The 14521-nt window shown below is 30.2% G+C and overlaps 1 protein-coding gene across 2 annotated transcripts in view; it reads left to right on the top strand.

Moving 5' to 3' along the window:
- The window catches only part of LOC122856591 (LIM domain only protein 3-like), a 29606-nt gene extending 19234 nt beyond the window's left edge, over positions 1 to 10372 (top strand). For both annotated transcript variants that reach the window (XM_044158291.1, XM_044158292.1), the window contains 4 exons: positions 5126 to 5237; positions 5338 to 5601; positions 8802 to 9045; positions 9122 to 10372. In XM_044158291.1, coding sequence (XP_044014226.1) covers positions 5149 to 5237; positions 5338 to 5601; positions 8802 to 9045; positions 9122 to 9283 — 759 coding nt within the window. In that variant the 5' untranslated portion in view covers positions 5126 to 5148 and the 3' untranslated portion in view covers positions 9284 to 10372. The remainder of the gene's footprint in view (positions 1 to 5125; positions 5238 to 5337; positions 5602 to 8801; positions 9046 to 9121) is intronic.
- Positions 10373 to 14521: the final 4149 nt, after the last annotated feature.

Here is a 14521-nt window from a genome sequence, read left to right as displayed (position 1 = left end):
AGAGTGCAATTTGAGTTGAAAATTAGCAAAGTACCGTTGTCGAGTGATCGACGTCGAATTCCAGCCCCTTGATATAATGAAGCTCGCTCTCGTTTCTTCATCAGTATATCACCCCTCTTTTTCTTCTTGTTAAAACATTTTAAAGCACCCAAGGCTAGCTAGCATCCAATTTACTCGTATTTATTATAAATATATTATTATTATTATTGTTATTATTACATGTCCAGTTTGATTTTGATAATTGGAAGTAGTTTCATTTGCGACAATGCAAGACCTCGTTAGAGAGAATCAAACTCCCTTCAATTCAAGAGAATGCCTGAATTATTTTGTTTGAAGTTAGAGAGAACACGTATACATGTAACAAGATATTGTCGATTTACATACATATATATTATAGATGTTGTGTACAAATGTCTCTTTGTGAATACATGAACTCATTTATGCGTATTTGTGGGACAAATATAGCCACCATCAGAATATTCAAACGTTTATTTTCACTCGACTTTACATCTACACACATACCAAATGTACACATTGATTCAACTAATTAGCCATTTATTTATAAACAAATGCAATTCAATTAATCTATTATTTATTTATTTATTTAATTATTGTAAAATTGCATAGTATATAAAATGTAGTAGTAGTAGTAGAGAAAAAAAAACAATTCCCATAATGCCAACGATAATTTCAGTACGATGGTACGACCAATAAAAAGCCACTTTGCCCGATCGAAATATCAAATATAATCCTCTTAAGTCAGAGGCGCGAGTGGTGGCCAAGCATCATCCCCCATTCCACACTAATACCATATATCTCGCACTGGCTTGACCACCATCCTTCTCTTTTTATTTTATTTTACTCGTCTTGTTGCCGTCAGTAGAGTAAGCCCGTTGCTTTTACGTCGATTGAAACTCAACCGTGTTATCTATGTATTTTATTTATATGCTATATATCATATAGATATAAAAAAAAGATGTAGGTCTTTGGGCAAGCCGCCAGGTGGCACCAGCATGTCCAACACGAATTTTCAACGTGCGTTTAATCTTTTTATTGATATAAACATATAAGAATGTTTATTTTATTAAAAAATTTGTCTGCCAAAATATCACTTAATCTACTATACAAGTATTGCGCATCAATTTATTTTACTTAATTGAAAAATTTCATTTATTTAAATTATTTAATGGCTTTTTTGCAGAAAAAATGCCGCATGACTTTGTATCGGATATCTTTTGATTATCAAAACCATTTGCCCTTCTCTGTCTTTTTTTCATTCACAGCATAAGATTTTATTGTATTTGTGCATGTGTGACTGGCCAGTCAAGGGATGAGCTATGTCTACACGACAACGTGATACTACCATTTATATAAATAATGAAAAATAAAATATAAAAAGCTCTATAACAAGACAAAGATTTCAAGCATTGTCTTTTTCGATTCTTCCAATTAATGGCTGTGATTGATTTTTCCTTCAAAAAAAAAATTGACTCTGTCTGTCTTGGTCTGATGGTGCTTTTCTTATTTTTCTTTTATTTTTTGAGATACGACAATTGTATAAATCTCGCAACTGATTGACTATATATGTATAGTGTATACAGTATATTGATGGGATCATGAAAACACATTAAAAATATATAATGAAATAAATTATGAAAAGCCAAAAGATAAATGAATTGTTGCCGGGTATTTTTTAATTATTTTTTATAAAACTCGTTACAGTCTCAATTAAATTTACTTTTTATTTTGTTTTCTTCATTATTTAGTTACTTTTACAATGTGAATTGTTTTTTGTAATTGTTTTCAGGATTTTAATTGCCTCGTAAATTTTTGTTTGCCAGAGAGTTATGTAGAGATTGAAAGAGTTGTACAATCGTTTGTTCGTTTAAAAAAATAAAATAGAAGGGTTTGAAAAAATGGACAAAAAAGAAAGAGGGATGGGATTTCATAGGGTGGATACCAGAATACCACCGGTGGCTGTTTTATTGCGAGATTTGCGGCATTGCTTTTGCTTTTTTTTTATTTTTTTATTTTTCGTGTAACAAGACTTACTGAGATCTTAATAGAATCTTTGAATTTTCTTTTCCCCTTTGCTGGTTGCCAGAGCTTTGCCATACATACGTGAACCAAGCAACTTTGTTCAACTGACCTCCTCTTTCTTTCTTTTCATCAAAAAAAATAAAAATAAAAATAAATATATATTATCAAGCGCTTAGAATAACAATAAGAATATAAGAATGATTTATGAATATTGGGCCATGAAAAAAGCAGCACCCATCTTTTTATTGAATATTTTATATCAAATTATTTTTTCTTTCTATTTTCCATTTATTGAAAGTCAAATTATTTATTTATTTTTCCTCACAAAAAATATATATTGTATCGTTATTATTTTAAAAAATAATTAATTCAAATAGAAAATATTATAATCGAGATTGGAAAAACAATCTACTTGTGACAAAATGAATTTTTTATCATTTGGTATTTAGATTTATCATTTGAGATATTGTAAAAACAAAATCAAGTTTAAATTGAATTCCGTCATCTTACACCTACAGCTATTTATAGAGCAACATTGTCATGCCATTTATTTTATTTTACATTTTTTTTTCCAACTATATTATTTTTACAGATTGTCTTGAATCATGATGCTTTAACGATTTTCTCTTCCCCAATATTGAACATTGTGAAACCCTTCTCTTTTTTTTTTCTTTTTCTCTTCAACTCCGATACACGTTCAAGAGCTAATTTTTAACTGGCCACGAAGCTTGAGAGTTTGCCTCGCCTATCGTTAATTGGATCCCCAAATGAAGTAGCTCGACAAGAGGGAACAATATATATATAGAAAAAACAAAAAAAAGAGGGTGAACAAGGTGGTTCTTGTCGCCTTAACTCTCTTTCTCATAACATTTTTATAATCATCATCATCATCATCAGCTATTGCAAGATTTGAAAAAAATAAAAAAATGCACAAGTTTGTGCTGTTAAATATATGTTCTTTGTTTCTGTATAAAATTGTGAGACTCTTTGAATAGAAAGTGTTTGTGTGTAGACAGTCAGTCACTTTAAGGGTGGATAAATTGGAGCGTCCATAACGAGCATGACATGACCAAGAGCCAGAGAAACCCAAGAGAAAGGGAAAAGCGAGCCAAATTTTAATTCCATCTCTAATAAGACCAGAATAGAGGGGTAGTTTTTTTTTTTTCATCTACTCTTCATCTACCCTCTTTTGCTGTCTTTCTTTATATACTCAGTTTGAAGAATGAATGAAAAAAAAAAAAAAGAAAAAACTTGCTCAGTGCTTAGTGCCTTGTTGCACTTGAAACTTGCTGTATACACACACACTTTAGTATAGCTGGTATTCTGTTGCGGGATTTCATCCTCCAGGATCATTATATCGCCAATTAGAAAATACCCAAGCAAGCTAGCACATGTTCATTGCCTAACAAGCTTTTCCAAGCTTTCCGAGATTTTCAAGCTTTTTGGAAACACATTGAATCGGGGACAAGGCGTAGAAAATTTATTTCTCTAATTTAGCAACTTTTTTTTTTTTTTTTCCATATACAAATATGATATATGTAAATTTTAATATTGTATAAAAAAAACTATTAAATTATTTTCTTTGACATAATTATTTTTGCAAAGAGCCTTGAAAATATTCTCAGAGTTATCTATACTGGTCTCAATTAGTCAACTTTTGTCACTGGGGTCCAATTAGACGCAAGTAGAAGTTGTGTTAGTGGTGGAAATTGCATTTGTTGCTAGAGCTCTGACGTCGAGGATGACAGTATGATGCTGGTTGATAACTGCTGCTGCGCGAGACAATCTCATTGAGGTGTCTTTTTTATTCACTAATGACTAATTAGCAGCCACTCGAGTTCATATAGTATAATGACACACGCAGTCTCGCGACTCATCTCGAGTCATCTTCAATTCTAAATCTACATAAAATATCTCTCTAAAAAATTGCAAGCTGTTTACGCATCAGCTCTGTCTTCTTTATTTATACGAATATACCTATATATTTTCATTTTAATTTAAAATTTTAATTAATTACACAAGTATATATGTATAAATTTAATTTTATCTTTAATAAATATTAAATATATGTATATAAGTATATGTTTAAATTATAATGTCATATTTTTCAAACTAAAGTTATATATCTTTCTTCTACTCGTATTCTTTAAATTTTTCTTTTATTATTTTCCTTAACTCTTCTTCTTCTTTTTCTTTTTATTATTTTTTTACATTCATTTATTTCCAAAAGGTCTGTCCCCGCTGGCTACTCTACTACTTTATATTTGACATTTTTATTAAACCAACTTCTCATTCCAATGAAAATGTCCAGAGTAAAATGCCATACCATATGTATAGAAAGACAACGGACGTCTCTACTCTGTCCTACTTGTACATTTGTTCCATTTCATCATGAATATTATTTTTGAATATATATAAATGCACTAAAATGCTTCAGCAATTTAATAAAAATATATGTAGAAAAATGGTCAGTTTATTTAACAATTGTTATTGTTGTTGTATATATATTATTCAAGATTGTGCTGATTTAGATAATACATATATATAAATATATATAGCGTAAAAGGAAAAGGTGGTTTGGTCCAGTGTTGAGTGTACAATTGTGTATAACACGATGAGAAAAGAGCCAAGAGTAAGCCAATTTTACCTTGTTGTATACAATAGTATATAACAACACTGCAGTGGTGGTGATGGTGATGGTGATGGTAATGGTATATGTATAGTATATATATATAGCATAGTGTTTATAACTTGCGCGGATCCGAGAAGCGGCCAATTAGCAGCATAAAGTTCTCTACACACTCGGGCTTGAGAACATTGAGCTACTGGGGGATGAGAATGTTTGTATGTAATAATGGATTGTTACTCAAAGTATCTGGCTAATTAATTAAGCTACTTGTGTATAGCTACATACACATACATACATACATCCTCTCTCTCTCTCTCTGCTTCAAATAATTAATAAAACAACTTGAAATCTCTTTATGCTGACTATTGTTGTTGTCTCTCACTGATGAATTATTATTGTTATTTTTTCATTTTAATTAAAGTTAATTATTAATTTTTTAAAATTATATATTTACAGACGGCGGAATAGTTCCAATCACCATGACGATGGACGTGAGCAAATCGGAGACAAATAAAAATGGTACCGCACAACAGGAATGTGCGGGTTGTGGAAAAACAATAACAGAAAGGTTAGTTATATTTTTTATAAATTAAATATTATTGGTTTTTTTTGGTTTGTAAATTTATATATGCGACTAATGACATATTAATGTGTTTTTGAAAATTTAGATATCTTTTAAAGGCATTGGATCTTTATTGGCATGAGGATTGCCTAAAGTGTGGATGCTGTGACTGTAGATTAGGTGAAGTTGGCTCAACTCTATATACAAAAGCCAATTTATTGCTATGTAAAAGGGACTACCTGAGGCTTTTTGGTAATACTGGCTATTGCGCAGCTTGTTCAAAAGTCATACCGGCATTTGAAATGGTCATGAGAGCACGTGCCAATGTCTACCATCTAGAGTGTTTTGCTTGTCAACAGTGTAATCATCGGTAAGTTTATTTTTTTTTATTTCATTTTATTTGCTAAATGTACTTGCAAGTAATAAAAAATATTATATATATAATTGAATTAAATTTAAGGGTAGCTCTCGGTATATTGAATAATAAATGTCACATCGAGTTTATTGATCGTCAGTTGGTTTTTACATTAATATAATATAAAACAACCCCTCAGTTAATAAAGCCATGCTGCAGCATATAACCATTATAATTATAATTATAGTACATCATTCCAATGAAAAACGTGGCTGTTGTTGATAATTTTACCAAAATCCTAATACACACAATATCTCATTGAATCTCACGAGGCATTCGTTTACGCAATCATCATCATTTTTTTTTTTTTTCTTTCTTTCTTTCTTTTCACTCTTTGAAATGTATATTTTAATTTTATTTTTTTTCTCTCATGGGCATAACAAGCATCTTTTAGTAAAAGACAAAGAAGAAAAGCAATTGTTTGTGTTTGTGTTTGAGGATGAGGATGTGTGTGGACATTTTGGAAGACACGAAAGTTGTTGGTCGCGAGACACAGTCTACTCGAGGGGTTGCTTTACAGGCCAGTTGGGAAATCACCCTCGTTGCCCACCCAATTCATTCCTTCACTGTGTGTATATACATATATCCTACGGGTTATTTTTGCGTGCTTGTTTTTGCTTCGAGACTTCTCATCCAGTCTCAAGTTTCTTTTTCTTTTTTTTTTTTTTTCATCATCCTAGCTATCCCAAAACCCAACGACTGTCGACCAGTTATATAATTATCCCTGTGTATATAATATGCTGACATTTTTTTTATTTTTATTTTTCTTTATCGAATTGCCTCTAAACAAAATTGTCTTTTTATATTTACTTTGTCAACATCTCAATTCAATTTACATTTTATTTTATTTTTTTTTTTGAAATTATTATTTTCAACAAATTATAATAGACCATACATATACACGTATGTATATAAAATTGACGTTATACAATTGTGGTTTATTTTTAATTTTCATATTTTCTTTTTTCCAATATCGACAATGGACGAGCTGGTTTGTTTTTATCAATAGCAATGGCACACCAGTGGAGCGCGACAAATGTGTACAACATCTTTAACAATACCAACAAAAGAGCATCAATTTTACGTTTTTATCGTTGTTGGCATTGTCTATCTTTGACAATGCCATTCACCTACAACTTGCGTAGTATTTGTTTCATTTTGAATCCGCACCCTGTTATCCTCATAATCGTACGAGACACCCCTCGTCAAATAAATTTTTTTCTTTATTCCCTGTTTCAATTTTTTTTTTTTTTTTTTTCCGCTTTATTCAATATCTCATATTATTATTGTCATTAGTCGTGTTGGTATAAATGTTAAATTATAAATAATATTTTACGAAAAAATTACGAGACAGGCAATTGAATACTACAAATTATGATCGGGTTAAAACAAGAGAGGCCCTATATACAAAGTGTCAGGGACTTGGAGCTTGCAATTAAACAGCAATAATTACACGGTGGTAACTTTAGACTGTAATAACGCGGAATAAAGGGTTGCTTCTCGCGTCGCTAGCGACCTCTATAGCCTCAATCTCCTCCCCTTGTATATGTACTACTACTACTACTACTTGTATAGAGTATACCAGTCTGGTTACCGGATGATTTACCGATCCAATTAGCTCTCCGCGGGGACTCACCTAAAAAGACGTCCGGTCTAATTTAACGGTCGTTCCAATTAAAGAGTAGCCACCCTATGCGATCCTTTTACTCGATTCGCCTCGTTAAATCGCTTCCAATCTGACTCAATTTTTTTTCAACTTTGCTTGATGCAATCTGGGAGAAAAAATATAAAAAATAAAAAAAAATAATCAACCCTCATTCTCTATTATTATTATTATTATCATTGATACATTTTACGTGTACTGAGAAATAAATAAAAAAAAAAAAAAAGTAGTCATAAAGACAAACCTGATTTTAATACTATATATATGTAGAATTCAATTTGTTGATGATTTATTTAAAATGAGAGAATAGAGGACTTGTTTCATCAGAGCTGTCAGCAAGTTTCCACTGTGTGTGACCACACATATTCACAAGACTCTTTCTATCACTTGGTTTTGTATTTTGTCTGTACACATAAAAGTAACAACAACAACAACAACAACAACAGCTGAAACAGCACAACCGTTAAAAGAAGGGGACCCTCGTTAAAGATTCAACAAAGTTATCTGAGTGGAGACGACTTGGCCAGATTGAAATTTTCCATGCACAGTGAGGTGGTCCCACTCGCGCGATTTCCTTCTAGTCAACTGTGTGAATATTTCAATGTCGTCTATATAGCTTTTTTATTTCATCTTCACTTGATAGGTTTATTTATTTATTTTTTTTTTTTTTTTATCATAAAAAATTTAAAACACCAAACAATTTTTATATATCGCAAAACAATGTACTAAATTTATTATTATTATTATTATTATTATTATATGCAATAGCTCAAAAGCAAAACGTGGCAATGCGATAATTCTATTTGTCTCATGCACAATTATGAATATCAGTCTCGTGCCAGACTCGTTGACGTTTCACGTCCACGAATTTCCGGCGGCTAGCTTTCCCTTTCTCGCTTTATGAAACAGCTACACTGTTGCTATGTATACATATATATTTGATGGATCAAAGCATTACGCAAAATGTTTCATAGACAATCCTACTATATACTATATACATTTAGTTGACGCCTGTTGTTTTCAGCTATTGCTGCTGCTTTGATTGAGTTTAAGGATTATTATTATTATATAACACGTTATAATAATAATTTGCCTCAGTGTTTGGCACAAATCCTACACCTAATTGTTCCAGGATATTCTGTGAAAGCACTGATTGTTCATTTGTAATTAATTCGTCATAAATATAAATATATTCTAACTATTGACTATCATGTAAAAGTTGATAAATATAAAATATTAAAATATGTCAAGATACAGAATAAAAAAAAATAAATATATATCTTTGCTTTCAAGCATATATTTTACATTTATATTTCCGGATGGACAAATATACATATATACATTTGTCTGTTATCTATCGGATGTCCTCAAAACTTTTTATCATTTTTTCATTTTATCATAACAACAACAACAACGACAACGATACCATTAAAATTTCAATTTCACAATTATATATTATATTTTTAAAAAATGATAATTTTAATTGTTACAGGTTTTGCGTTGGTGATAGATTTTACCTCTGTGAAAATAAAATATTGTGCGAGTATGATTATGAAGAAAGATTATTATTTGCCAATATGGCATTGCATCCACCACCCTCATTAGCCCACATAAAACGTCAATTGGCACCAACATCAACGCCTCCTGGTTCAAATCCGGCATCTCTTCATCCTGGCAACAATCAGATGCATCCGCAAACAATTACCCACTCTACTCAACACAATACCCATCCAAATGTTTGTATTTTATATTTAAAAATTAATAATAATAATAATAATTGATTTTAATTGATTATTAAATTGTATTATTTAGGGACAAATGTCAAGCAATCCACCAACAGTTAATGGTAATAATTTGTCAATTGGATCAAGAGTGGGAGGACCAGGTGATATGAACAACAATGGTCTATCAGGTCCTGGACTTGGACCAGTTGTTAAAGCACCACCTATGTCAATGCCAGCACCGAGCAGCTGAGACGAGGCCCCACCACCAATGAAAAAACTACGTTGTCTTGATACCTACTGATTCAAATCTACACGTGTTTCAATTTTTCAAAACAAACAAAAAAACTTTAGTCAAATAGTAATATAAAAAAAAAAAAAAACAACGTCAAGTTGAAAGCAGACATTCCTGTGTTTAATTAATTTAAAAAAAGAAAAAGAAAAAAGGAAACTACTTTTTACTTCTGCGACATTTCGCAGTTGTACTTGCTGTGATTGTGCATTGGACAAAGTGATTGATCGATTCAATGATAATATATAAATAAAAAATGATTGTAAAATACAATGAAATAATTATATTTAAGGCTTGTGTAAGATATTTTTCAGAAATAAAATTGTAAATAATTCTGAACCAAAAGAAAAAAACATTTTAAAAAACAAAAAAAAAAAAAAACAACACAATAAGATAAAATAAAATATAGTAATAATCATAATAATAATAAAATAATGATAAATAAATAAATAAATTTCAAAGTTTAAGAGAATGGATAGCATAAAGAGAGGGAGGGAATATGACCTATAAATGTGACTCAAAAATAAAATAAAATAAAGAAAAAAAAAAGAAAAGGATGGGTTGCTCATACAGCTAATACCAAAGAATATTTAAATGTAAGATTATGAAAAAAAAAAAAATTGTTCACGTCGACACCGATGATATTCAATTGATTTTTGTTTTTTTTTTTTTTTTTTTTTAAATTTTAGTTTCTATTTTCTGATACAACACAAACAGATGTCAAGTATTCTTAATTAACATAACAATACCAAAATATGCGACCAAAGTTTGCATTCATTTAAAGTCAAATGAAAAATAAAAAACCTCTCTGTATAATAATCGAGTACAAACAATTTTGCGCTGTGTATAAATGCTGAGAATGTAGAATAATTGGGTTTATAATTGGAGAGATGAGAGAGAGAGAGAGAGAGAGAGAAATGTTGAAAGAAAAAGGTATAATTTTGTTGTTGTCTTTCTTTTGTTTATTAACTTTTGTTTATTTTTTATTTTGATTTATTAAAATGTAAGACACTTTTTGTTATTCATCATTGTATATAACTTCATTAATTAGTGCACTATTATTATCAATTAATTATGATCTGATAGCAATCTATTACTATCAAAAAAAAAAAAACAAAAAACAAACAAAATAAAATAAATAAATTCTTATTAATACAAAAATATAATATAAAAGTTTTTATAAATTTCCACACCAAACACAACGGCTTTTGATTTATTTAATCAAATATTGTATAAATATAATATGATATAATATGAGTTATTTCAAACGAGTTAATTTAATATGTTTTTTATTTTTAGCAGTTGAACGATAATCGTAACAAGTATTTTCATCAAAAAGTCAATTTTAAATGGGGAAGCCATGAAATACAACATTATACTGTATAAAATATTTTTGATGGATATCGAAATCGCAGTAGTATAGCTATTTCCCCTTCAGTTAAATTTAAGCATTTTGCTTCGACGTTTTGTACAAAATACTTTTGGGGGATATATACTTTTAAGGTAAGGTATGTATTCTATATGTATACTACACGCTTTATTTTCATTTCCCTAATGTCTTTCCAGCCCACGTACTTTAACCCACTGAAATGATGCTTATTATATATTCAACTTGAAGACTTTATAATGCCAAGTTTCTTTAAAACTTCTTCAAACTTTGACATTAAAATTATTGGGAAAAAAATAATTTAAATACAACTATTTATTCAGCCAATTAATTTTTATTTCATTAACTAGGAAAAAAAAATGAAATAATTATATTTCGATTAAATTTTATCCACTAAAGATCACATTAATCAAAAATAAAATAAAATCGATGATTTTCGATGCAGCAGGCAAATGATGTCACCCCTCTTACGTGCCTCGCAGCAACCACCATCGCGTCAAAATTAAAGATCGAACGATAAGACTGTTGTCATGTGTATACCGCACCATAATCCCCCATCATTTTCTTTGCCTCTTTTGCAATGCGTCATGTTTGGATATAAAAATATGGCAATCAATAAAACTACATGTATACACATACCACAAGCATTAATGACATTTTTGATTTTGTAATCCATCAAAAGAAAAAAAATAAATATATGTAATGTATTTTGGTTTTATTTTTCACCGTTTTGTAAGACAAAATTTATCACACAAGTCTTTATGCTTGGCAATAAAGATTTTTCTTGAAAATAGAATATAGATAAAAGTATAAAAATATAAAAAAAAAAGAGAGGGGTTGAACCATTTGGTTTTGTGTCTACAAAAGTAACTTCTCGAGGCAGCGGGTCGTGCTGACGTTATGGCCCGGACATCCTTCGCGCCACACTCAAAAGCGCTCATGGTATATGGATTGTACCTCGTTCTTTCTCGTTGGCCATATTTCAAATTTTATCGCGCGAAAATGTTGAAGCAACCAGCTTTAAAACACCACTGAATTTTGTGAATCGCAACGAAATGATGCCGCCTTTTTCCGTCTTTCTTTATAGTTTATTTTTTCACTATACGCATATGTTCCATGTCGTGAGTCATGTTGGTGATTGAAAAATTGTCAAATTTAAATTGAAAATCAATATGTTTTTTCTATTCTACAGCTTCAATGTATATAAACAAATTTTAACAGCTTAAAAAAAAATAAATGAATAAACTTTTAGTATACATATCTCTCAGCATCGCTATTTACTTTTTTTCTCTTGTCGCATACTGTTGGAATTTTTACGGAGCTTTTGATATGATTAATACTCGCATAAAAAAAAAAAAAAAAAAGACAGCAAAGAGTTCATGTATACATTGTGTATATATATATACATATATATTAAATATGACTGTTTGGCACAGCAAATCCTTGTCAACCACATTCAATTACGATGTTATCGCGAATACAGATGACGGTTATTTCCTTTGGTACACCCTATTATTTTATATTATAATACATCAACAGCTAGAATCGCTTTACTCGCCGTTAACTTGTGCGGTTATGAAGCTGCTCGTTCGACCATTCGATTGTTTCACAACGACTACTTAAATTTTATCTTCTATATAAATATAAATAAAATTTATAAAAAAAAAAAAAAAAAACTAAATGTGTATAATTACATTATTATATGCGTCTATTGTTCATTTTAATTATTTTATAAAATAATCAGCATTGACGTTAAATTGACTTGCGGAAAATATATAAAAAAATCATAATCAAATATGACGGGTAAATTAGAAAGTTTATGTTTATTCAAACAGAAAAGCGACAAAGCTGTCAAAAACAGTGCAATTTCCATGCCACGTGACATCCATTACAATATACAAGGTAATTTTATTTTGGCGTGTCATTGCCATGTACCCCCGTTATTAACTTATTCAAGCAAAGAATAATTATTGCAATATTGCACTGACACTCGGCCAATCTGATGTGTCAATTTTTTAAATTATCAGCACAAAGTGTCTGTCCAAGTAGTATAGGTCTACGTTTAGTCAGACTAAATTTTTATTTTTCAATAAAATCTTTTTTGGCTTATTTAAAAATAAATTATATTTGATTTATATATTCTATTGTTTTTCATTTATTTCAAAACATGGACAGTTACTTACTGGCATAAAAATAATATTACAGCAACATTATAAAAAAAATTTATGTTAAAAAAAAAAATGAGAAGCACGTAGAGAATGTTAAAATTAACGAGGTAGTAACAAAGTATTGTGTTAAAGTCCGACTGATAAAATAAAAATTGTCGATGGCTTGAGGCAAAGTGGGTGGAGGGGTGGTAAGTAGTGTGAGAAGTTTCACCTTGTGACTAAGGTAGTTAACGTCTTGAAATTGCCGACTGCAGAGCTGTAATCAAATACTTAAAACCGATGCCCCGTGTGTTTTAGCACTGTCCAACTTTTATTTTTTATTTTTCTCTGTCTTTGAAACTATAAAAACATTTGTCTTTCTGTACTAGTCCCAAGGGGCTCGTTACCACCACTACCACTACCACTACCACCATCGTCATTCTCAAATATAAAATATATATACCGTATAAAAGTACTTTTTTATTTTATTATACAAATGTCAATTTTCAAACTAAAATTACCCATTCAATCAGATAATATTTATCTAGTAAATAAATTGTTTTTTTTTTTCGAATTAAATAATAAACAAAATATAAAAACAAAAAAGGATTAAGGATTTAAGGTTTATTTATATTCTGCTAAGTTTAAGTATTACTGGCGTCTTACGGCATTTACCAGCCAGTTCAACTTTTTTTTTTTTTAATTCTAGAATGGCCCTACCTAATACTTTTTTAGGTGATGAAAAGATTCCATTAAAACTTGTACGTAAAGTATTTCTATACCAATTTCAAGATTGCCAAGATTGCCTTTTTTTTTTTTTTTTTTTATTTTTCTCAATCTTTATATACTATACGACATTAAATAGAACAATGTCAGATTATAATCGTCAGTCGTTGTCGTCGTTGTCGTTGTTGAATAGTATGTTTGTAGAAATTAACGTTACGACTGTTTGCGGTAGTGAATGGGCCATCAGCTATCACTGCTAGTGCTTATATGTGAGTATAAGTGAGTTAGATTTTCATTGGCCCTATCTGAAAAGCCCCAAGGATCATTTTGGAATCTTTGTGAAAATGGATAATGGCAAAAACAAAGACACAAAGTTGTATAGCAGCATCATCATCGTCATATATATTACCTATATACATAGTTGGCTGTCGTACGTTAGGACTTTGGAGAGTGCTGGAGGTTGAAGGGTGGTTTCCTAACGATCTTGGCCTGTACCTTGCGAACTGAGACTGTTAACTACATGTATCCAGCTAGCTAGCTTACTTACTCACTATGGCCTCTTATGGTCTAAACTTATTATATACATTTACCATCACCACCACCACCACCACTACCACAACATAACAAACTACTTTTCTCTAATTAATGTTATAAAACTATTTTATTTACCACGACGACATTATAATATTATATTAATATCTACTATTATTGTCATACATAATAAAATTGAGTATATTATTATTTTTTATTTTTTAAAATTGAGTCCTTGTCTTTTTTTCAGTGTAATAATGATTATTTTCAAGTGTTATTGATTGATAAATGATAATATGTGGTAAGAATGATCTGCAGGTCAGCAAAAAAATAATGAAAGTTTTTGCAAGAGAAAAGTAGTAATGTCTGCTATGTCAGGTCCATGGAGTCAAGTTGAAACAAGAATAT

This window comes from Aphidius gifuensis, linkage group LG5, assembly GCF_014905175.1.
Source record: "Aphidius gifuensis isolate YNYX2018 linkage group LG5, ASM1490517v1, whole genome shotgun sequence".
Classification (NCBI taxonomy): domain Eukaryota; kingdom Metazoa; phylum Arthropoda; class Insecta; order Hymenoptera; family Braconidae; genus Aphidius; species Aphidius gifuensis.
This window is presented reverse-complemented; position numbering and strand designations above follow the sequence as displayed.